The 25,919-nt window shown below is 40.2% G+C and overlaps 2 protein-coding genes across 2 annotated transcripts in view; both read left to right on the top strand.

The window, feature by feature from the left end:
* LOC121296804 (protocadherin Fat 2-like) overlaps positions 1 to 12,483 on the top strand; it is a 45,041-nt gene extending 32,558 nt beyond the window's left edge. Inside the window, exons 16-24 of the mRNA XM_041222623.1 lie at positions 271 to 408; positions 864 to 1,007; positions 1,903 to 2,100; positions 3,060 to 3,867; positions 4,126 to 4,280; positions 8,094 to 8,556; positions 9,155 to 9,308; positions 9,616 to 10,157; positions 10,334 to 12,483. Coding sequence (XP_041078557.1) covers positions 271 to 408; positions 864 to 1,007; positions 1,903 to 2,100; positions 3,060 to 3,867; positions 4,126 to 4,280; positions 8,094 to 8,556; positions 9,155 to 9,308; positions 9,616 to 10,157; positions 10,334 to 10,803 — 3,072 coding nt within the window. The 3' untranslated portion in view covers positions 10,804 to 12,483. The remainder of the gene's footprint in view (positions 1 to 270; positions 409 to 863; positions 1,008 to 1,902; positions 2,101 to 3,059; positions 3,868 to 4,125; positions 4,281 to 8,093; positions 8,557 to 9,154; positions 9,309 to 9,615; positions 10,158 to 10,333) is intronic.
* A 3,649-nt stretch (positions 12,484 to 16,132) lies between these two features.
* On the top strand, positions 16,133 to 24,073 carry LOC121296805 (melatonin receptor type 1A-like). The gene is made up of 2 exons (XM_041222624.1): positions 16,133 to 16,589; positions 21,749 to 24,073. The coding sequence occupies exons 1-2, from the start codon at positions 16,400 to 16,402 to the stop codon at positions 22,516 to 22,518; spliced, it is 960 nt and encodes a 319-aa protein (XP_041078558.1). The 5' UTR covers positions 16,133 to 16,399; the 3' UTR covers positions 22,519 to 24,073.
* Positions 24,074 to 25,919: the final 1,846 nt, after the last annotated feature.

Consider the following 25,919-nt stretch of genomic DNA (forward strand, 5'->3'; position numbering starts at 1 on the left):
GCTTTTTCTGATGTGTTTGCTTATATGTAAAATTAATCAATAAATAAACAAATAAAACATAATGGATGAAGTCAGACAGTAAATAATTGCACACCGTATTTAGTACTTTCTAAAAGCCGTTATAATGACAAAGGCATTGTAATTCAAATTGAGTCCAAGGGCAGGAATCATTCCCCACACATTGCTCTCCTACTAGGGGCACTTCCAAAAAGAAGTCCATTGCATTCCCTGCTGAGTGTAGCTGTGACCTGCATTCCCTGATTATTTCAGGTTTCAGCTGTCGACCTCGATGGGCCACTCAACAATCAGATCCTCTATTCCATCGAGAGTGGGGACCCGCAGCAGCACTTCAGAATTGACCCAGAGAGTGGAGAGATCAGGCTTGCGCGACACCTTGACAGAGAGGAGGTGAGAACCCGAATGCAAAACTACTGTAGTCAGCAAGAGACTCGAGCCTTCTCTTTCTCACCTAAATGATATTGTTTCACAGCAAGAGTAAATGGTAAAGGGTCAAAGAGTTACTGTATTTCATATTCCACAGTAATACATGTGGTGGTGTACAGTATAGTAAAAATAACCACATCAGTGTAACTTGATGGTGTCATGCATGTTAGAAATAGAGCAATCTGGATAGCCACTGAAAGGAAATGCCATTGGTAGCACTTTAGATAACAGGGTGCACAGAACAGTGTAATAACATTGTAATAACTGGGTAACTACTATCTGGGTAACTTCCCTGCTCTTAAATGGTAACTACATGTAGAATAAGTGTGTAATTACTGTATGTGGCAATGTCCCCTACACTATAAAGTGTCACTGTGTCATTTCTGTCTGAGCTGCATTAGCTTGTCTTCTCTCTGCAGCTGTCCAGCTTCACTCTGAAGGTGCGAGCCAAAGATAACGGAACACCCCCTCAGTTCAGCATCGCCACGGTGACTGTGAAGGTTTTGGATGTTAATGACAATCCACCAGTCTTCTTCCAGCTCAACTACAGCCTTCTCATCCAGGTAGGGAATAGAATCAGCACTGCTCTAGTCACGAAAAGCATGGGTCAACTGGAAAAGGAGCTAGAGATTGGCAGTCTAAGTCTGAGCTTCTGAATAATGTGTCTTGGTGGTGATGGCAGGTATGGCTTCTTTGCAGAACAGTCACTCAGGGACTTTGTTTGATAATAGCAGGTTTACCACCTTTAACGCATATTATTCCTGAGCAAAAACATATACGAAAAGAGCAAAAGAAAAAAAAAAGATGACCCGTTCAGTTGCTTCCATACCTTGCCTCTTCTTAAAGCCAGTGTCTATCCTAACTAGGAATTACTGTTGATCAAGATTTGCTATTGAAGCGTTTGACTGGAGACATTACACGTTGGTTTTTTAAACAGATAAACTTGAATTATGATTAGGATTCTTGTACACATTTCAGATCACTGCTGGCAGGTAAATGTATGATGACTATACTAACCTCATGCTGCATTTAATTAGGTTGTGGATCTGTATAAGTCATTTAAGCTGAATGGAGCTATAGGAACACATTGCATTTATTACAGTTGTTTTTTTTTTGCTAGAATTAAATACTTGACACCTTTAGTGCCAGCTATTAGAATGAACCTAAGTTACAATATTTCCTGATGCAATACATTGACCTTTCTCTGCCATGCTTTGTACTGTTTCATTGCATTTTTTAGCTATAATTGTAGTAGACGTTATTTTCTGAGACACAGCTTCCTTGTAATCTGACCTCCCAAATCGGTGATGTTGGCATTTCGTCTGGAATGCAGCAGAGGTGTATTTAATACATAGCACCAGCTGCAACTCTAGGGTAATGTGTGTCAAGAGATCAAACATAAAGAGTCTCGTGGGGGATTGGTAAGCGACTAACCTGTGCCTTGCTGTTCCGTTACAGGAGGGATCCCCCGTGGGCAGCAGTGTGCTGAGGCTCATGGTGACTGATAGAGACACTCCCCCAAATGGTCCCCCCTTCTCCTTTCGCATCACTGCTGGGGACAGTGGGAAGGAGTTCGAGATTGACAGCGAGGGGCTCCTGAAGAGCGTGGCGATCCTGAGGAGGAGAACGAAGGAGGAGTACCTGCTGCAGGTGCAGGTGAGCATTACCAGCAACACGCTGCTTCCAAAACAGAGCGCAGTGGGACGCCAAATGGTCAAGACAAGTGACTCCCACAAACACCTATCTAATGGAATTCAGGGGGACATACAGCACCTCTCAACTGCTTCATTGTAGGAAACTCCTGGAGAGCCACAGTCACACTGCCTCCCTGTCCATCAGATACCCAGAATTGCATCTGTTTCAAATGCCGAGATTATAAAAAAAACTGCCATGATGTGTTATTGCCAAGGAGCTCAATAACAATATCCAGACATCCAAAGTCTGAAAAATGTTAAATATTAGTGGCATTCATAAAGACTTCTTTTCAAAACTTTTGCTTAATTTTATAACCAATGTGCCCTTTATGGCTGTTATATAGTGAGATAATGAAAAGTTTTTTTAAGTGTAAAAGCTCTTTTTTGGGGTTAATTTCACACAAGCTTTGTGCTCATTTTAGGTTTGTACATTTAGAAAGTCTAACTGGGTAATGATGAGCATCTTCTTTTAATCTCTCTGTATGGCAATGCTGGGCTAACTAGTTTAAAAATGCCTTACAGCAACACGTTAATAAGCTTCTCTTGTGATTTTTTTAAATTGATGATGAGACAAGAGGCTATTTATTTATTAACTCTGTTTGTCTTCTTTTTACAAAATTGTTTCTAATCACACGCTGTTAAAAAGGGAGGCCGTGGTGTAACTGTAGAACATGCCATTATGAGCAGTAATCCTCAGTTATCACCCACATTACTGCTTGGAAACTGCTCAGGTCAATCATTATCAGCAGTCATTAGTAGCTTTACTGCTGGCTTTGGAGACATTGCAATTCCTCTTTGGAATAAAGTTCAAATTATTATTCATATTGATTCCAGAATTACGTTTAAAATTCCAAAACAGTTCCAAACAAAAGCTTCTATTAAAGCAGTTTTCTGATCTTCTTCTCCCTGTATTCCCTTCAGGTGACAGATAGTGGCTATCCCCCTCTGTCCTCCTCCACTTTCATAAAGATTAGAATCATTGAGCAGAGCCAGTACCCGCCTTCTGCTGTACCCCTGGAAATCTTCATCACCGCTGCCAACGAAGTCTTTTCAGGCAGAGTCCTCGGGAAAATCCATGCCACTGACCAAGACCTCCATGATGTGCTCTCGTACAAACTGCTTTCAGAATCGCCACCCAGCCACAGTTTCACAGTCAGCTCTGCGGACGGCAAGATCATCGCCAAAGACATCCTGGAACCAGGCCAGTACACCCTGAATGTGAGCGTGACGGACGGGAAGTTCACAACCCCAGCCACAGTTCACATCTCCGTGTGGGGCGCCACGCAGCAGGCGCTGGACCAGGGCATCACGCTGAAGCTTAGGGGGATGACGGCGGAGGAGTTTATCGCAGATCACTGGCGGAACCTGCAGAGGTACCTGGGAAATACCCTGGGGATCCAGAAACAAGGCGTGCACATCGCTAGCCTGCAGCAGGAGCCAAACTCATTGGTCCTGGATGTGCTTCTGGTGCTGAAGCAGTGGGACAGTCCTGCGGCCAAAGCCAACCTCCTGACCTCAATGCTCCCAAGCTCATTCCAGGAGATCGAGGATTTGCTCGGCATGCAGATCACAAAGGTGAAGCACAGTTTATGCAACGGGCCATTCTGCCCACCGGCAGGCTGTAAATCCATGGTTCGGATGAATGCAGAGAGCGTCTCTACCTACGCCACAGCAAGGATAAGCTTCATCACCCCTCAGCATGTCTGGGAAGTGGTTTGTTCTTGTAATGGTACGTGTTTACATTTGTTTTTTATACTTCATAAAACAGGAACAAATAAAAATACAAGTGCATTAAATACAGGTTATATGATGCTATTCATTACATATGTCTAACATAGGGCTCTTAGATACTGTATAAGGTGAATTGTGGAAAAGAAATGACTTCACACATCCACTTTTTCAAACAAACAATGCCTACAAGCAGTCTAGCACAACCTCTGATTGCAGGTCTGTAAATGCCTTTTTTTGTTTGTTTGTTTCATTTCAGAGTCGGCTATCAGATTCTCCGGTAACAGCTATCTCCAGTACAGGTACCTGAACACATTGAAAAACAACCACCTCAGGCTGTCCCTGCGTCTAAAAACACAGCAGCTGCAGGGCATGGTCATGGCCACCAACGGGACTGACACGGGGGCACTGGAGGTGAGGATCTGCTGGGTTATTGGAATAGAAGAGCAGGCATGTGAAGGGTCTGTCATGGTCCTCTTCCCAGCATATTTATATTCAGCTACCAGCACCAAACCTGTCTTTGGTCTGATCTTACCCTCCTCTCCCTATACCACGACTCAGTTTTAATCAACACACCTAGGGGTCCTGTTGGATCTGATTTTACCTTTTTTATTTATGGCCTCCCTTGGTAAATTAAAGACCATGGCCGCCTTTATACGGAATCGTTTTTCCCCATGTGCTCAAAAGTTAACAAAATGCTGGCTTTGATTGCAGAAGTCAGAAGTCAGAGTAGTTGCCTGCTTTCTCTACAACCAGCATACTGTATGCAAACATCCAGACCTGAATCCCAGCCAGCCAGACATGTAGTCTCCTAGCAAGTTCAGGAGCTTAATTGGCAAGGGCATGCTGAAACAGAAAAAAATATATATTGAAAAACATAATAATGATGAAGGAAGGAACAGGTATTTTACTGTATATTGAGCCCCATTCAGTTTAATATCCACTAAACTAATTATAATTTGAAATTTAAAATGCATGACTTCATTGATTGATGTGCAGTATCACATTGACCTTGATTAGTGCAGACTTCTATCAATGACGGCTTTGCTTTGCCCTTGCTGGCTGGACAGAAGCTCCAACATCTAGAGCCTTTTATTCAAGAGCCTGAAGTTCTGCATTCAGTATATCTGTGTCTGTGTGATTAATTATCTTTCAAAGACTCCCACGTGACACACAGCATGCATAAACATGGGCTGCAAATAAAAAGCTACTCAGGAGTTCATGAGCGAAAGTACCTTTTTGCGATCACTCAAAGTATATCTTTTGAGTTTATTTTTGAGCATCAAGGTATATCTTTTGAGTTTATTTTCGTTGAGATCAGTGAATAAATATGCAAATGGCCCTGTCCTAACTTGCTTTTCTGTTTGTTTGCTGAAGTAATATAGTCTTGCAGACTTGAAAGAAGCCGCACGTCACAATACATCAACAAGATCAGGATTTAGCAAGGCTAGGACAGCTGATGTTGCCAACTTTGCCACCATGCCCTCCAGCATCACACGGCATTAAAACACCCAGGAAACCATGGAAATGCTGATCCAAGCACAACCTGATAGAGTGAATCCCAGAGTTTTTTATATTAGTAAACACCCAGGTTACCATAGGAACAGATCGCGTGTTCTACTGATTTTGATTTTGTTAGATTAGACACATATGTAACAGGGAGGAGGCTGGGCACGAACTGGCAACTCAGCGCACTGCAAACGAGCATCTTGATCACCATGCAAAAGAGCTGCTCTCATCTTGTGATTTTAGAGTTTTAAACTCATCTTATCTCACCGGCAGGGGACAGGACAGAATCCATCATTGCAGTGTATCACACAACATTGCTCTGTTACACGTACCTGGTCTTTTTAAGACACTTGTTAATAATACTTTAATTTTACCAAGCCCTACTGTGGTGCTGTGCAGGGTGCTAGAAAACTGAATCAAACTCAAACTTACCATCATCAGAGCTGCAGAATCGTTCCATATGCCCAAAACATCGCTGTCTACTGTCTACTTAATGACAAAAAAATACAAGGACAATTTGAAGTCTATCGGGACAATAAATACGAGAAACCCAGATCCAAGACTGACAGCAAGGGGCATCTGTATTGCTAATGAGTTGATGTGGATTGAGTAATCTGGTTAGGACATAGGCTGGTTGTGCTTTTAATGAACTATTATCACATGCTTTTTGGAGACTGAACATGCTACAGGGAAAGAGTATTTCATTATGCAGGCATTTAATGTCCCTGCCAAATAAGATCTCAGTGAGTGCTGGGTGAAATGTTCAACATATAATATGAGGATACCCTGAAGTAAAATCTTCAATTACAAAGCAAAGCAGCGTAGATCAGTGAGAAAGGCTTGCATTCCTGCTACTCATCTGGCTTCTTTACCGTTACATGCCTGTAACAATCCTCATGCTCCACATCGCTTGCCAAAAACAGCACTTTTTCTTTAATTTTTCCCAGAAACTTTTTTTTCTGCGTTTATTATTTGAGATCACAATCATCTTAAACTTCAAGGCACTGGCATTATCTACGTACAAGGGTGGCTGCGCTATACTCAGTGGTGAAGTGAATAACGAGATCATTGTAACTACAGTTATTAGTTTAGGTTTGTTTGTTTCTTTGGTAACACTTTACATTAAGTGTCTCTAATTACTGTGTATTTACATAGTAGTTACTTAGTAAATACACATGCACTTACATGTAATTACAATGTTATTATGCATAGTTACACTGTACATCAAAAAACACAGTAAATACACAGTAATTAGAAACACTTAATGTAAAGTGTTAGCGTTTATTTTTTGTGTTTTAAAAGATATCCTGTTTGCTGTTTGGCTGTTTTCACATACCTAAAAAGTAATTTGTTTTTTGCACAGCGACATGTTTCTTTGATTTGATGGCTAGTGGCATCATCTGAGCGCTGTTATTGCAAATGACAGTTTTGGAAGCTTTAGTAAAACATAAGAAAAGCTCAACATGATTGATGATACATTTCTGATTGTCTGTTACTGAAAACCACAGGGGTATCAATAATAATAATAATAATAATAATAATAATAATAATAATAATAATAATAATAATAATAATAATAATAATAGTACCTACAGTAATGCCGGCTCTATAAAATATATAAAATATTTTCCTCCACTCCATCTGAAAAAAAAGTACAATTTATAAAGGAACAAAGAAACTAGTGTTCATTGTGTTAGGAGGCAGCAGTCCTGCTAATGGTCTTGTCTTTGTGGCATACCTTTCATTGAAGCTCTAAACAAAACATTTCTTTAGAAATATTGCATTTTGTTCAACTGGATTGATTTTTTTTTTCTTTCCACTGCAGCACAAGCGCGTGTTGAAATATCACATTAAATTCGATTTTCCTTTTACAATTCTCCACATTCCAGTAACTCCTTGTATTATAAGGAAACTGCCCCAGCCCTGTGCTATTGACTTTCTAAATGCATCAACCACGTCAACATGAACACACTTTTTATTCTAGACCCTGGAACACACACAAGTAGATTTACAAATAATTAGGCAGAATGAAAAATGAGGGCTGAGGGCGATCGGCTCGACCAATATCACACATTTTTATGCACTCTAATCATGTTGAGAGTATTTTTTCGTATTTCTTGTTAAATGACGCAAACCAATCTCAATGTAATGAAAGCAGCAGGGCCCGGTTAACAGAAATATGCAGTCTGCCAGTGCTATTGCTCACATACAGTCTTCTGTTGAACCCTGAGATCGCCTAAATCCGCACAATAGCAACTCTCTGCTTTCCACGCATGCACAAACATGCATGCCCTGCACTAAACAAGTTGCTGCTTCTTTGGAAATGTTTGTGATCTGCTCTGTGATAGACTTTGCCTTTCTCCTCTCCTGTCCAGACTCGTAATCACTGTGCGTTACTCGTTGAAATAGCTTAGTGAAACTACACCAATTATTCCATATTGACTGTTACAATTTGGCATGGCTCCAAAAACCACCGGGCTGTAATTCTATCTAGTCAATGGGCAGAGAGTCACAAACTAAAAACTGTTATTATTGACTGATATTCTAGAAATGTTTAGTAATATAGCAGCTCTGTTTGCTGTTGCTTTTAATAATGCATGTATGTCTGGTTTCTTAATGTTACGGTGAAGGTCATTTTTCATGCTTTGATAGAGACGATATCTTAAAAGTGTAATCACTTTGAGGGCGTTTTAAAAGCTTTTTCAACATTGTTTGTAGGTTATCAACGGTGAGCTCAAGTTTGAATACAGCTGTGGGAGAACCCCCCCTAAAACTCTGGGGGTGCGGAATGTGACTGTGTCCGACGGGCGCTGGCATCGGGTTCTCCTGGAGGTGAACGGGACGGTCCTGAGACTGAGCCTCAACAAGATCCATTCCACCTCGATCACTCTGGCAGCACCCTGTCGACTGCTCCAGTCCCAGGGCTCGCTGGTGTTTGGGGGGCTTGTTCAGGCACCCCCTGCTGACAGAAGCCTGCAGGTTCAGGTCCAGAGGGGGTTCAGGGGCTGCCTCGACGCACTCGAGCTCAATGGAGAAACCATAAAGAGCACAGAGAAAGCAGGGGTGCAAATGCCTGGAGAGAGAAAGGTCTCAGGGATCTATCATTGCTGCTCCCAGTCAGAAAGCTGCACCAGTGACCCATGCCAGAATGGAGGGACATGCCAGGATACTCCTACTGGAGGTAAGATCATAGGAAACCGGCAATAAAGAGCTTTGCCGATAGCAGGCTCATGTAGAGCAATTTAAAGGCAAGGCGAAATTTATTCTAGTTGACATTAGGCAGATTGAAGAATTGGATTCTTTTAAGTATGAATTGAAAACTTTAACTTTTTTAATGTGCTTTGATATAATTGGTTGTGGCTGGAGTGTATTGCACCCATGAGCTCTTTTGTTTTCTCAGTGTTCTGGGTTGCCATGCAGTGAAAGGCGCTATATAGAAATGTATTAGTGTTGTATTTGTATTGCATAGTGTGAAAAGTGTGAAAAACAGAAAGTGTTGCAGTGTTTACTGACTGGTTATCACAGGCTCCTGTAAAGGCAGGTTTTACTGCCTACTGTATACATCTCCCCGGCGAAGGTAATTGTTTTACTCCATGTTCGGCTTGTTTAAGCATAGTTTTTTTCAAGGTTGCAAACCAGCTGTTCTTCTACCACAGGCATCTTTACAAAACAATGAAGTCCCTTTCTCAAAATAAAAGCCGCCCATCGCACTGAATGCTGATTAGTTGCCTAATTGCCAGAGAGGACAGGAACAATGAGGTGTTCTGGTTTGTTTTCAGAGTTCCTGTGTAGCTGCGCTCCACAATACTTTGGCTCTCGTTGTGAGATAGCAGACAACCCATGCCTGTCTAATCCCTGCTTGCATGGAAGGCAGTGTGTGCCAAGTAGCAAAGGTTACCTCTGCAACTGTCCGCAGCCAGACACTAGAAACAGGTACAGTTCCAACTACTGTTTGTACTCATTGTTAACCCATTGCACCATTGGAAATTATTGCTTTTGTAAAATATTTATACTGTATTTCTAGGAAAAATCTATTGGATTTGAGGTGTGACCTGGTCTACATTATTTTGGATTTAGTTTAAAATGCATGAGCGATTTAAATATATATATATATATATATATATATATATATATATATATATATATATATATATATATATATATATATATATATATATATATATATATATATATATATATATATATATATATATATATATACACACATTGTTTTTGACAGGTGTGAGGATTATGTTGACGCGTGCCACTCAAGACCCTGCCCCAGCGGCTTTGATTGCAAGACCTCTAACACCACCTACCACTGCACCGAAACATTGCAAATAGAAATATCGAGTGACAGTCAGTTTGGGGTGAGGGAGATTATCGAGATCTTCGCTGTCACCCTGGGAGTACTCATCCTCGTTGGCGTGTTTGTTTTCTCACGCAAACGTTACCTCCGGCAGAAAAAGCACAAACCTATCAACATGCATGACCCTGACGGCTTATTCCAGCCCAATGTAGCCAAGAGCATGGACTGGAATGACCGGGATCTTCCCCCCATTGAAATGAATGCAATGCCTGAGCCCCGGAACGACCTTGACCAGGAAACCGCCTTGACTCTGAAAGCCCGTGGGCAGCCTGACTTCACTCTAGGAGGGGGACAGACCCAGAAGCAACGGGGCACAGTAGTGTGCAGCGTGGCTCCGAACCTTCCGCCCCGGCCGCCCTCCAGCTCTGACAACGAATCCGTCCTGAAAAACAACTGGGAACTGGACTACGATGGTGAGCTCGGTACCTTCTCTGCATTAGGAATTCTTAAATGTACTGTCCAGCTCCAATTGCTGTGCTTTCCTTTAATGTTATAAATATAGTAGCCTGCCCTGTGAGTTCCTTTCCAAGATTGTTTTCCTTGTGTGCTTGTCAGATCTTGACTGTGTCTGTCTCTCTTTCCCCCATAGTATATCCCGGGGACATAGACTGCTATTGCCCTCCTGTCATCAGGGAGTATGAGATTGTGGAGGAGCCCTACCCTCCGCCACCCCCTGTCGATCCTCACCGGGTTGTTCAGTTTGCTGGCTTCCCCTTCCCCTTGGAGCACTACGACAGACGGGCGCCTCTGCCTCCCCGTTACAGCAACCAGAACCTGGACGACTTCCTGGGGCCCAACGGGCTCTCCCTGTCGGCCCCACACTGCCCCAACGAGTACACTGCCATCAGCTACTACCCCACCGAGCACTCCGAGGGGCTTGACAACCTAGCCGAGACAGGTTATCGTAGACTCAGCATGCGTCTCAGCGTGGCACAGCCCTCCTACGCAGACTGTGGCACCTCCCCACAGAACGTGGCCCACATGCGCACACCGCGCAGCTACGACGGCTCAGACATGGTGGAGAGCGACTACGGCAGCTGTGAGGAGGTCATGTTTTAACCCGCACATTCCTTAGGTAAACCAGACTCCTGGTTAAAGATTGTATTAAATAAACAGAAGCACTGAAGGCACATGGCACTGAAGTCTAAGAGACAAGTTCTTCCTCATCTTCTGAAGGCTCAGCCACACAGCTGGTAGCTCTGTGGTTCGAAGGGACACACTGTTTCATTCACAAGCAAGCAAGGAGCCCCCCTGACAGAGATTTATCCTACAAACTCATTGCCCTGAAACAGTGATAGAGGCACCAACAGGACTCCTAATCATGATAACTTTCTTATATAATCCATCCTGCAGAAGAAAAAAGTTTTTAAGAACTATATGTTGGCTATATGTCTGCTGCCTGTTTTATATTTCAGTATCGTTGTTTTATCTAAATGAGTACGATAGCTTAGATAACAGTTTCTGATTTGTATCAGCAGCCCTGAGATGGTCTGTTCCGTCCTTTATCTGCACTATATCAGTGTTCTAAAGAGCTGCACACTATCATCCATTGCTTTCTATCAATCTGAGTCAAAGTGGTATACAGGTTGGAGCTGAAACTTTGTCATTCACCTGTGAATGATAGATTTGTGGTATGCTTAAAGGCAGTAAGAAAGGACTGTCTGCATTGTAGTTCCTATATGCTGTCAGGTTTTCTTCCCCATGGTATGAACATGGCAGGCCATGGCATAGTAAAATGACATGTTTGTAAAATGTGCCACTTTGCATTGTCTTTACATGTTTTTTTGTACTGTTGTTCTGGATTAAGGGTGTGTGTATGCACTGATCTTATTTGCTTGTTTTTTGTAGTTAAGAAATAATTTGATGTAAAAAGAAACTAAAACACATGTTGACTTTTATAAACAGATCCCTTTTAGTGCTTAAGCATTTACCCAAAAGATGTGAATATTTTGTTCGGAATATCAATACATACTTGATCAGAAACTCATTTTAAGATAGGTTGCTGTGGTCGCTCCTTCGTTACTTCACGATTCCATTATCTGCTAATTTTATTTTGATTATGTCATTTGAAACAGATTCTATTCCCGTCAAATGTTTGTTTACAAAATCGTAAAACGTGTATCTGTTTTTTTTTGTTTGTTTGTTTGTTTAATGCAATGCATTTTGAACGTGAAATATTTGACATTGTCCAGTTTGAATACAAAAACTGTTTAAAGTCATTTTGAATGAAAGGTTTATTAACATCAAAATTTGAAAGGCTCGTGGCCACATATTCTTAGAAGTTAGTGTGTGTTTCTAGAAGCTTGGTAGTTTTTAGCAACAGTGGACTCCCAAAAAGATTTATGCTCAAACAGCAAAACAGAAGATTTCAAAAATTGGAGCCCATTGAAAAACTTAACCCGCGTTAAGATTTAAGAATATGACTTCTGAGCTCCTAACATGACATATTTTCTGTATTTTTATTGAATGTTTCACTATAACTAAATAGAACTTGCGATGTCTGCTGCTTGATGCTTGGAAGTCGTGAGGTCATGATGTCAAAGTGAATCAATTAAAGCACTGAATGTACCTCAGTGGGGTAAAATAAGCATGTTTCCTTTTACCTTGTATTTCTAACCATGGTATTCTAACCACGCATGGCTGCTTGCCAGTAACTACCACGGATACAGTATACAGAGAAAAGCATTGCAGATTTCGATCGGGCGCTTTTGTGGCAAGCCAGATTTTTTTTTTTTTTTTTCTTGGGAGTATGAGATGGAGCAACTGTTAATGAAAATAAATAAATAAAGATTGCCCGGTGTTTTTTTGGTTTTTTTCTGAGTGCAAAATGTTGTTTTTATTGTGTTTGTATTTTAATATGGGTTTCCCATGTTTACATGTTTGTTTCTCTTTAAGAATTGTATGAGAATTGTATGTATATATATGTGTGTGTGTGTGTGTGTGTGTGTGTGTGTGTGTGTGTGTGTGTGTGTGTGTGTGTGTGTCTAAGTTTTTTTTATTACAAGCCACAGCAGTGTTGTTTTCCTGGAAGGGACCCTGTCGATGCAGACGAGTGCCACAAGAGGTCGACAAAACAACTTTAAATTCAGAAAACCGTCAAACCATTTTCAGTGCAGGATCTGATATCTGTCCGTATACGCGTTGAATCAGTTTTGCTTGGCTCTCACAACAATATGAACATTTATGACATGAACTGCATTTAGATTTACAGAAGGCGAAGGCTGAAACAATATTGCTGCCAGAATCAAAGTATTAACTATGCAAGCACGACACGTGGCGTTTAACAGCCATATAATCGCATTTGAACACAGATAATAATGTGTTGCTTGGTGGTTGCAACATTGATTGTTGATGTTTAGGTCTACTGTACTACGCAGTCTTCACCAAACGGGTCAGAAAATCAGAAGTGTTCCGCGTGTGCCTCTAGTCTACACAGCGCAACAAGCGGATAAAACAGCGCCGTGTCATCAGAAGATCGTCTCCTGCTGACACAATATCTGCAAATATTCCGTTCCCCTCGCTCCAATATATACATAGCTTTACTTTATCTCATTGGATTATAGTAAAGACATATCCATCATTGGAAAAATCGCTCCTGACAGAACATGTTTAATGTTTTATAGCTAATATTGAACTATTCATGAAGAAGAATATTCAATATGTGACAGAGCGCGTCTTGACACAATTGCGTGTAAAATGTAAATTTCCAATGCACTAGCCCGAGGAAATAATCAAGTGAGCCAGTAGCACTGTCACTGCTATAACCACTCACACCAGACTATCGGTAACATTTAATGCAATGGGTTTTATGCCTGTGGCACCATTGGCACCCGGCCCCCTCCCCACCCACATACTGTACTGTGTGTACGGTTAATCTATTGGGAAACTGTAAACATGCCAGTATATTGGATTACAGCCGAAGGCTCTGAGCGCACACAACCCGCTGAAGACGATTTCCTTGTTGTTTTGAATCCATTGCTTTCTAAGAGTTCTGGATTTGAACTTTGGCTGTAATAACAGGACAGCTTCTGTGAAAGAAACTGAGTAGTCCATCACATTGATGAAAGCACAGAGGCAACGCGGTCTCCTGGAAGGATGAATAATGCATTGGGCCAAAGCAAGCCACATGGCTGGAAATGACCTTCGCCAGCAGCCATCACAGCCACTAAGGGCAATTGCTTGGAACTGTGATAGGTTTGAGCCCCATGCACTTGAAACATCTCCAGCCACAGGGAGAAGCATTGCACAGCTACGGACAAACGTTTTGCATCAGCTAGAATTGCATAGTTGCAATTTGATTTCCAATGAGATACTCCGTCAAAGAAAAGCATTTGTAATTTAAACAATGTCAGGAACAGTTATTGGTACGTGCCAGTGGATCTATAATGTAGCAATAGGCTTGTAGCAGTATAATCAGTACTCAAACAGATTCAAACATTGCAACTGTCCAGTTTAAACCTCCACGTTAATATGCAGTTATTCTCAAATGTGACACAGATATTTTGGAGGTAGCAAAATCCTTTCTGGATTGTGCAGTTGATGCTAAAAGTTTTGCATCACCCTATAGAATTAATTCATTTTGCTAAAGTCGAATGAAACTTGTTGAATAATGTTACGTTAACATATTCAATTACATACCTTTGTAGTTTTCTGCATAAAATGAAAACAAATCTAGCGTGAAATACTGTACCACTATCATGGCTTCCGATAGACATTTGCATCGTTTTGTAGTTTATTTGATTACATCGTGTTAAATAAAATATCTAAATTATGTTCATATATGTTCTTTTTTTGTTTGTTTGTTTGTTTTTTTGTTGTTGTTGTTTTTTTTGTTTTTTTTTCCAATCCTAAAATTCTAGGTGGTGCAAAACATTTGTCCACAGTTCTAAACGAGAACACTCCTGGAATAGAGATGAAGCATCTTAATGATGCTGTCCTTCTGTCCCGTACTAATAGGATCTGTACCAATACAGCAAGCGATCTTTCTACATGTAACTGTTGACGCCTGTATCAAAATAAATACATAAATACACCTTGTGTATTTAAAAAGGGAATTAAAAAGTCAAATCCGATTGAAACCGTATCTGGTCACATATTTGTGGGCACGGAGCCAAACCACGGTGGTAAAGCAATATTAAACTTGTGGAACCTTTCCGTGTCAGAACAGGTTACTTACTGACTGCTAGGAGAGATGAAAAAAAAAAAAAAATAGAACAAAAAGAGGTGTTTAAAATGACATTTACTGAAACAAGTGGTTCTAGTTGGTTAGATGTATTCTAATAGAGTATTTATAATTATTGGGTATATTATTTCATAATACAGGTTACAAAGATTGAACTGTAATTCTGTTAGAATATAACAATTTCTGGCAGTTAAGTAGCCTACATGTGTTTGATCAAAGAGGAGACGGGTGGTATAGATCAAAAGATCCCGGATTGTTTATAAACCCAGTGCAAACCAGCAAAGAACAAAAAGATATACTGTATGTATTTTTGTGGTATGGCAATGAATGTGTTAGTTTGTGATTTCGTGAACAAAGGCAGCACGAGTGAATTCAAATGTGATTACGTGTCTAAACTGGCCAAATGGACGCCGCGGTCAAAACGCACGGGACTCATTCCGTTGGGTTGCAGGTGATGAGTTCAGAGTGAGCGTTGAGAAATAGGACTGACAGTGTGGTGGGAGGTTATAAACCTGTTGGACGAAGAGGGATTGCAGAACGGAGAATCAGATCCAGACAAAACCAGCGCAAAACGGGTTGAAAAGGTGCTCTACCCCCGTGAAGCACAGAAAGTGTGATTGAATGAAGATTAAAAAGAACGCGACACGAATTGCTTTATGTAAGGAGAGAAAAAAAAAAAAACAAACAAACCAAAATAAATTACAAAAGTTGGAGCATTTTACATCGTAACAAATATACTGGTAATGAGTAAGAACATTTGTTATATTGTGAGGCGGAAGCATAGTTTTAATGACCTTTTAAAGAAAACTCTTATCTGTGCTTGTTTGGACAGCGCTCTGACTGGAGACGTTTGCGCACAATGATTCAAATCAACGAATGCACGGATTCAAGAGGAAGAGGTGAATGGAACAAAAACATGGATCAGAGCAAGACTTGTGAATGGAGTTAAACATTTACTAGGCTAGACACAGCGTTTTCAGAACTCAGCAAGGAAAGTCTCTCTCTAGACTAGAAATGCAATACAATGTTTTCTAGTTGTTGTTTCAGGTCCTGATTGTTGCCTATCGACTTATTTATAAAATGTATTATTATTATTATTATTATTATTATTATTATTATTATTATTATTATTATTATTATTATTATTATTATTATTGTTTTATCGTTTTTTTGATCATGTTGCTGAGATCTGAAAGAACAGAAACGATATATTGAATATTAAAACACACAGACAGAAGCCTACATAGAAAAGCTAGTAGTATTAGTCCAAAAACCAGGGTGTCTTTCTTTTGCTTTTTACTTGGTCTGCACACTTAGAATGCGACGTTCCTGCAGCACATTTTATTATTGTTCGAAAAAAAAAAAACTCGTGTACTAATCGAAAGGTTGATGCTCATGTTTTTGAATTGTACCGGTTTGAGGCGCTGCCCCGCCTTGTCTGCCTAACCCTCGGCTCCTGCAAGATGAATTGACATGGCTGAAGGAAGTATTCCCCCCCTGCTGAAAAACATTTCTACTGGATATCAGGACCGGGGTGGACTCCGGATTCCCTGGGTGGTAACTTTGCTGGCTACGGTTCTTATCACAACCATCGTGGTAGACATATTAGGCAACTTGATGGTGATAATCTCGGTCTTCAGGAACAAGAAACTGAGAAAAGCAGGTAAAAAAAAAAAAACTTTTTTTAGCTTTCTTTTAGTGTGCAATTGTACATCTTAGTTCTATACCTAAAGTAGTTCCAGACTTAAAGAAATACTTTTTTGTATTATTTATTTTTACAAGCAGCAAATCCGGATAGTCATTTGATGAACTGCCCCAGTCATTACACATTTTTTACGCAAATCCACTGACGTAGAACAACCGTTGCCCTCTGAGGACTGAGTGAAAGAGTTAAAACGACCACACACTGGTGTGCTGTAGTATACTGTACAGTGTTCTGATAGGAACTCCAAGCCCGCAGAGATGAAAGGGTAATGTATTAATCCGGCCTTGCCTTTGTTTGATGCTCTGATCAGGGGTGACAGGGTTTAACGAGAATCCTCAGACACTGACTTCCATTGATGTACAGGCTCTTGAGTCCTAGGCAGAAGCAGGTACAATAACAAAGGCAGATGTTGATGTGCACTAACATCACAGCTTCAGCAGAACATGACTGAAGATGTGATGTCTCTGTGTAGCTGCTACTATATAGCCAGCCTCTAGAGCACCCTCTTTGGGTGTCTCTTTAAGGACTGTTTGGTAACTAGTATGGTTATTTTGGCAGAAAAGGCTGGACAGCTCTGCTCTCTCCTGTATAAACAACAATAAGGAAATTGCATTGTTACCGTGCATCTCACTGCTAACTTTTCCAAGACTCAGTACAATGTACAGCTATGGATAAAAGTTGTGCATCACTTAGAATTTTATTAGGATTGCGATTTAAAAAAAAAAATCCAAAACAACTCTATAACATAATTTTGATATTTTATTTAGCAGCATGCAATCAAAGAAATACAAAGCTATATTGCAAAAGTCTACTGGAAGCCGTAATAGTAGTACAGTATTTCATGTTAGATTTTGAAATGTCACATTTTTCAATTTGTGTCAGTTTCTTTGTTAAGTATATGTAAAACTACAAAGTGGTATGTAACTCAATATGTTAAACATTATTTGCTTCCTGAAGCAAAATCTGTTAATTCTATAGGGTGAGGCAAAACTTTTGGCCATAGCTGTATATGCTGGGCACGATGGTAAAATCATAGCTGACTGTACCCACTGAAATGCCTCAGTGATGCCACATTTCCATAAAGATAACATGTGCTTTGTTCTCTCAAGTTCCATTTCTATCAGCTCTGTAATCGGTCAGTTATTAGTTCCTCTGAAAGCTCAACAAATGAAGGGACAACAAAAAACAGATAGTTAACAGCAAATAGCTATGGCTCCTGTGCAGGTACCTCTGAAAAAGATCTTACCTTTTTGTACAATTAACAATCCTCCTGTCTTTACAGCAATTATGACAATGTAAAAGGTTTGAATTGGGCAGTCAACCAATAATCCTTTTTTTTCTGTCTGCAAAGGAAACACGTGAGATGACAGCATAAACAAAGACACCACAACCCTGTCACATGGATCAAAATGAAACACTGAGACAGTTAAGGGTGCTGCTAAGTGGCCATGGAAATGTATTTCTTTTAGGAAAGAATGCCGCCTCCTGCAGGAGTGTTAGCTGACAGCTGAGAAATGTTAAAAGCGCTGGTTCGTATAGATACACTAACCTCTGCCTGACCTTGGATAGCAAAGCCACAGCCATGGGTTTGATGGGTCGCAGATTTGTAAGTGTTAAAAAACTTGCTGACAAGTATCACATTAATAACAGTCCCACTGGAACAAGCAGATGCCAGAGTACTGTACACAGACTCTACAGCTGTATTCCCATATACACATTTATTAAAACCGTGATAAATGGCCATTTCAGAGTTAGGAACAGCCCCCATTCCCATGGTGTTCATGATTCTGAAGTTCTACTGTAATCCACTGCTACATTGTCCAGAACAGACAACTATATAGTTGTCTCCCAGAAAAGCTGAACACATACATGGCAGCTGTGCTGTATATTTCAATGAACAGAAAGGGTGCACGTAGGCTGATCTGTTTAATAGGTGTTTACAACTGCCCTAGTTCTGTACAATGTGAAAGGTGTTAGCTTCTCAGTTTGAATGCAATCAGACAGTACTGTCAGAGGATTGTCCCTTCTTGTCGATTCAAGCCGCGAACACAGCCCAGCTCCTGATGCCCCTTAGCCACCTTGTCAGGGGAAATTAGCTCATTTTGAGTGATGTCTTGACATAACCAATCAGATAACCCAGCCGGACAAAAGCTAAAATAAAAAAATGCGATACAGCATTTCATTGTTATGCTGATTATATTTATCTCAGCTGAAAATATTCCGACTACCTGTCTTGCTGACATTAAGCAATAGTTGACAAAAAACTCAAATAAAACAGAGAGTATGCTTTTGGGATCACAGAATCATCTAAATAATAGGAATCCATCTGATTTCACATTTGGTAGTTTCTTCTCTGAGCTGAAGGGTGAAATGAGAAATTTGGGTGTCATTTTTGATACAGATCTTTCATTCGAGCCACACATCGGGAATGCAGCTAGCGTGTCTTTTTTTCATTTAAGAAATCTTGCTAAACTATGTTCTCTTTCTCTGCAGGATGCAGAGAGACTGATGCATGCTTTTATAATTTCTAGGGTTGATTATTGCAATGCTCTTTTCTCTGGTATCTCAAGTTGTGTTTTATCTCAACTAAAGCTTGTGCAAAATGCTGCTGCCAGAGTTTTAACATGAACAAAGATGACTGATTGATGGATTGAAAGAAATAATTCGCTACCGCTGAGAATATTACCCTTTTACATCCTAACATTTGAAATTTGAGCAAGTTAGTGGCTCCCCAGTACTTTAACATTCCCAGAGGAATATGAAGGCTGAGTCACAGGATATGAAGGTTGATTCATGGTTCAGACAGATGTGTTATTAATAAAGTTGAACATCAGCCAAAAAGAGACATCTTCCTTTCAATGTAACCTGCCAGAAATTACCACTGGAGAATGGAACATGGCTAATCCTAGTCTGTTTTTGATGACCACTGAGCTAGGTAAGTCAGTGCAGTATGAACAAGAAGGAAAAAAAATAGGTCGGCCTTCAAGGGTTAAAATCAACCGGGCATGGTCTTTTTAATCTTTAAAGGTTTTGATGCAGTGAAAGCGTCATCGAACGCACAGTGCTCGTGAGCGTAGTGTGAATATGTTTTTTTCTTATTGACAGTTAGCTACTGCAACACGAGAGAGCAAGCAGAAAGCCCTTGAAAAATCAGTGAAATTCGACCAGTGCGGAATTGAAAGACTTTTTCATTAAACTATTTGACAGGGGCTAAGTGGCAGCATCCACAATTACCAGGCCCGGCTCGTTCCTTCCTCAATGGCTGTGAAACTGCAAGCCAAGCTCTGAAGTGGTGTAAATAGCCCTGTCTGGAGGTTTTTTTTTTTTTTTTTTTTGGAACATTGATGACAACCAAAAATGAAGCGATTTAAAATACTTTAGTCATTTAGTGACTGCTGTGTGCTGTGCCTGTGGTGTAAGACAAGTGACAGGAACATCTCAGCTCAGCGCTGATCAACCTCTCACTTGCTAATCCTTAACATGTCATTCTTAAACCAGCATGAAATAACTGTATGTGCTGCTATTATGAACCTATAACTCAGCCCTGTCATGCCAGCATTTTAGTTTATAATCCATGAGATGGTACGCTTCCAAAAGCAGCTCTCTGCATGACTCAAAGTTCAAGTCCCTTCTGTCTAATGACTTAAGAACTACAAATTTCCCAGGATTTTGATAGCACAAGCTTTTCTGCCTCGAGTGCTACTGAATTTGTTCTTTGTCACAGGTGAAATTAGTCTTAGTCTTCAGTGGATGACAGCGGGCAGCAAGACAGATCCACCAAACATACCAGGGCACATCTTTGCTATGCCATTGAAAATTAATTAAGTATTATGGTAACTAGTGACTGGGCATTTAGAGTCGCAATCACATTTCTGCTGTCTAAATGCCCAGTCTCAAATTATACAGACAATTGTCAATGCATACCCTGGGGGAACCTGGAATGGATTAATAATCTGTTTTTTTGGGGGGGGGGGGTTGTTTTAAGAAAATTAAAACCAACTTCATTTTCAGTCATTCTAATACAGGCATGAGGGATTTTTTTTTTTATTTTTATGGGGGCTTTTTCCAGCTTAAAAAAACAACAAAAAAAATGACGCTCTGGTTTACTCGCCACTCTCATCAAGAATTAAATTACAGTTCCGCTGTCCAATCTATCCCCTCGGGTCAAATCTGTGGATGGGAGACGAGTCAGTCCACGGGAACCATAATTAAAATCCACCACGTTCAGACTCAGCTGAATTATTCAAAAAGAAGAAAATCAATAAGAGGCTGGAGCCAAAAAATCTTTTACTTGTTTCAGTTGTTCATATTAACATTATTGACAGGCACACAAATTAGTTAACAGCTTTTTTTATACATAATGAGCAACTATCCTTGAGCAAACACTGACAACAAATGTGATGTTTAGTTATGCGTACCACATAAACACACACACACACACACACAAGCATATAAATATTCTCAAACTAGATCCTTAAAAACGTCTTTCTTGTAGACAATTATCTCACATTTTTCAAAGGTTTTGCTCCAGGAGCTTAAATTACAATAGAAAACATATATACCTTATTTATTACAGTGACAGCTTTTGTTATTTTCAGCCTCTGTCATACTATCAATCCTTTTTTTTATGGACCCAATATGTTTTTATCTCTTCTGGTGGAACCTTATACTTCTCAGGAGGATTGAAATCAGGGGAAATTGATTGTCAATCATACATCCATTTAACATGTTCTGAACAAAGTCCTTTTTCTCCTGTAGTGGCGATATAGGTGATAATTTGGATACACCTCCAAATATAAATACATTAACTGCATGCAGTTAAACTGGGGAAAGAACTTCATGTCAATTGCTGTTTCTCTTCGCTTTCCCTTTCCAAAGCGTTAAGCTGATTGCAGCGCTGACCTGTTATGTAATTTCACTGAGGCACTGTGCAGCAATTGTATCGTTCTTTCCTTTTTTGTTTAAAAAGTGAATGCATAATTATTATGTGTGTGTTAAATTAACCCTCCGGTGTTCCGCGCAGCTCATTAAGAGTGATTAACTCTCGAAACCTTGTCTGCTTTACATTTCTTTGAAAGGCTGTCTTCTAATCTGCTGCATCTTTGTTATCCCTGCAGGAAATGCCTTTGTGGTTAGTCTGGCTGTAGCAGACCTGGTGGTAGCCATTTATCCGTACCCTCTGGTTCTCTCTGCCATTTTCCATGACGGCTGGAGCCTGGGCTACATCCACTGTCAGATCAGTGGTTTCCTGATGGGGCTGAGCGTGATTGGCTCCATCTTCAACATCACGGGCATCGCGATCAACCGCTACTGCTACATCTGCCACAGCCTCAAGTACGACAAGCTCTTCTCTAACAAGAACACCGTCTGTTACGTGATCCTGCTGTGGGTCCTCACCATCCTGGCCATCGTGCCGAACTGGTTCGTAGACTCCCTGCAGTACGATCCCCGCGTCTACTCCTGCACCTTCGCGCAGTCCGTCAGCTCGCTCTACACAATCACCGTGGTGGTGGTCCACTTCATCCTGCCCATCAGCATCGTGACTTACTGCTACCTGCGGATCTGGATCCTGGTCATCAAGGTGAGGCGACGCGTCAAGCCGGACAACCGTCCCAAAATCAAGCCCCACGACATCCGGAACTTCCTGACCATGTTTGTGGTGTTCGTGCTGTTCGCCGTGTGTTGGGCACCACTCAATTTCATCGGGCTGGCAGTTGCTGTGATCCCAGGTCTGGGCCTCGCCATCCCAGAGTGGCTTTTCACTGCCAGCTACTTCATGGCTTACTTCAACAGCTGTCTCAACGCTGTCGTGTACGGGGTTCTGAACAGCAACTTCCGAAAGGAGTACAAGAGAATTGTAATGGCCATTATTAAGGTGCCTTGCTAAAAAAAAAAAGGCGGAAAAAAACTATCCTGCAATTTTGTGATAAGGAAACATTAAAGAGCAGCCATGTGTTGAGTGTAATTATGTAGGACAATCATAGTGAAGAGAATGCTGAAACAAAATAACAAAAACACTGAATGTAAATGAGAAAATTCAGTATTAATGTCATGTTCTATTGTAACTTTTACATGGTGTCATATATTTCAGTGCATTATGGGAACTTGATCATTTATTCAGTGCATTATGGGAACTTTGAACAACTTGTTTTTTATTTGGTCACTTGGCTGCTTTATTGTTGATATAAATAAACAGACAATCCTAAGTGTAAGCCCCCCCCCCCCCCCCCTTTACAACATGCTTCTACTGGCATCATGGAAGAATGGGTTAGGAAGTAAGAATGTTGATTACAAACTCCATTTCAACTCACAAACCACAACAGAAATTACCTTGTATATAATATATTGGTATAGTGCCAAAAGACATTCATTAGTACAACAATAAAAAAAAAGAAAAAAGCTAAAATTAGACAACGTTTAATCATTTTGAATCAACCATCCGAATTATTTTAAAACCGCACTGAAATGGCTTAAGTGCTGCCCTTGGTCGCCCTTGGTCCAATCAGCAAAAGGCAACGCCAGGCTCAATGAAACCAAAGTCAGGGGATTCAGAAGTGATTAACTCTCTTTTGAAAGCTAAATCCCTCCAATGTCTTTATCCCAGCCTTCCCGCTACACACGTTTCTGTGGTCTGCCTAGTTGTTCTATCAATGCAGAACTCCAGATAATGGGGATACAATTCATTTCCGATTCGTGGTTTAGCACCTTGGATTTGTAAGGATAAAGCCATCCATACTCTAAGCTTTATAGAGCATTAAAACATTAGATTTAACATACAATTGTTGTAGGCATCTCGTACCAGCAATACATCTTTTAGTAATATTTTTTTTTGCACTTTTAACATGCTTTTCCAATGGTTATACTATGCATTTACCATAGTTTACCATGTTTATTAATATGCTTTACCTATCTGTGCTTTACAATGCTGCCCTATGCTTTACCAGACCTCTCACTAACAAAGTAGTACAGCAAAAAATTGAATAAAATCAGCCCAGCCACCCAATCATGCAAATACAAAAATCCTTTTTTATTGCAAATGGCATATCTTTAACTGAGTGTGTGCCCCAAACAGCAATCGGCATGTTCAGAGAAGGCACTTAAAGCTTAATGACTATCCCATATCCGAGGGGATAGAAAAAAGATCCTTTGACAACGGATGCAGCAAAACATCCTAACTGACCCTAAGATTGCCATCCTTCTACAAGTGTGAGAAACCGTGTATTCTTATCTTGTTACCTTGATGTTGAAAAACTTCATTGAGTTAGCAGGCATCAGCTACAAAGCCCTGAAAGAAACCACAACAAAGTGAAGCGGACTGGGAATTGCATTTTAACGCAGCAGCAATGGAAAGTGACTTACAGGGCCGTTTCCGTACCCTATTGTGCTAAAGGTCTGTCTTGTTAAATTTTTACCCTGTGAGAAATGCATGATATAAATGTGTGTGACAGATATAATTACACCGTGTAACAATTTTTTTTTTTTTTTTGTTTGTGGGTAGTAAGTGTTATTTCCTAATTGCTTATGCCTCAAAAGTATAGAAAATGGCTATTATTCCCCACAAACTTACAGTATAATCGTAAATCTCGAAAAACTACTCACTTCTAAATCTTTTGTAGTCATTTTTGTATTACTTTAGTATAAATACATGTTAATTTGGATTCATATGTTGTTTTTTTCTGACTTTATGTGAACGAAAAGATATAAATTTGCTAATTTTCCCATTGTAAATAGTGATATTTTGAAATATCACTGTCCTGGTCACAAAAGCAAAGTTTGTGGGGAATAATAGCCATTTTCTATACTTTTGAGGCATAAGCAATTAGGAAATAACACTTACTACCCAGGAACAAAAATTGTGTTACATAGTGTTATTGAGAACTTAGCCTCCCATTCACTTTCAGGTTAATCTTGGCTTTAGTGGAGGGTGATATGTAGGACAGGCAAGTACAGTTTTCAGCACTTGAGAGCTCATGGACTCAATAGAAGGGGAAGACCTTCAAGTCAGGATTAAGGTGTATCAGTGGAGCTTTGTGAAGAGATTATCATTGCCCTGGACTCAAGGGTATAAGAGCGTTTAAGTGGACATACAAGTGGGACAGTACCAACCTATACCCAACCCTGTAGCATTTACCTACCCTCCAGAAAACAAACCAGGCTGTCCCTGAGCAGGATCATTAAGTGTAAAGCAGGGTTCAAGGTGAATTGGTGACAGTTACTGTTTGAGAAGTGGATACCAGTGTCAACCAGTAGACAGCCTTAAAGGTTGGGCCATTTAAAACAGAAGAGGATGGATCTGACTGCATGACCCCTGAGTGTTTGGATTGTATTTGGCAATTATTCTGTGCACAAGCTACAGTGCAAGTTACAAGTTCCCATAATACATCACTCTGTAAATTGGTTCCACAAAAGCTGCGACTAGCTGAGTTTTGATTGGTTCACCAGTCTACCATTTCTGCAAAGATCCTTGAAATTATTTTGCTGAAATGTGTAATTTAGTTTTTTCAACACTGGGCTTGCCATCTGTACTATACTGCGATAATCAACTGTACACATCAAAGCAGTGTCATCATCTACCGCACTTACATCCACTTCAAACCTTAACCCTGTAGGAATAACACATAGATGTATTTTAGCAGCAATCACGGGATGAGCACAGATAGAGGATTGATGCAACCAATTGCTGTCAGATGCTCCAATAAAACATACAGCTGTGGCTTATGTCAGCAGGGGAATAGGCTGATTAAATAAACTCCTAAGTCAAGTAGACAAGCCATTTTGGCTAAAGATTTGATATTAAAAAATGAAGATGAGCCAATCAAAACCCTGATATTGCAGGTCGCCCTGGGAGGAGTTTAGAACATTGTTGCAACCATTGTGTCAATGCTAAGAATGTTCATATTTACAATATTAAAAACTAAAACAGCTAGAAGGTATCAAACCACCATATTTAAATGTTACACATTTATGTCAAATTAATCAAATTGCTAACTGCCTGTATCAGACTCCAAGCTGTGACCCAGGCCTCTTTGTAATGTAAAGGTTTATCACAGCACACCCGCAGAAACAAGACCTTAATTACTAATGTTCAGCATGTTACTGTATATAATTAAACTAATCATTAAAAAAGTACATTAAATGTAAATATTCTAGTCACACAAGGGCATAACTTACTTCCTTGACTTCCTTCTCAGGAACACTGAACAGCAATATTCTTTAATTGTACCACTGTTTATTTTATGCTCATTTTCAGTCAAAATAGTTTGGCAAAATTAATCAAAATAAGCTAAG

The sequence above is a fragment of the Polyodon spathula genome, chromosome 22 (assembly GCF_017654505.1).
Source record: "Polyodon spathula isolate WHYD16114869_AA chromosome 22, ASM1765450v1, whole genome shotgun sequence".
NCBI classification, from domain to species: Eukaryota; Metazoa; Chordata; class Actinopteri; order Acipenseriformes; family Polyodontidae; genus Polyodon; species Polyodon spathula.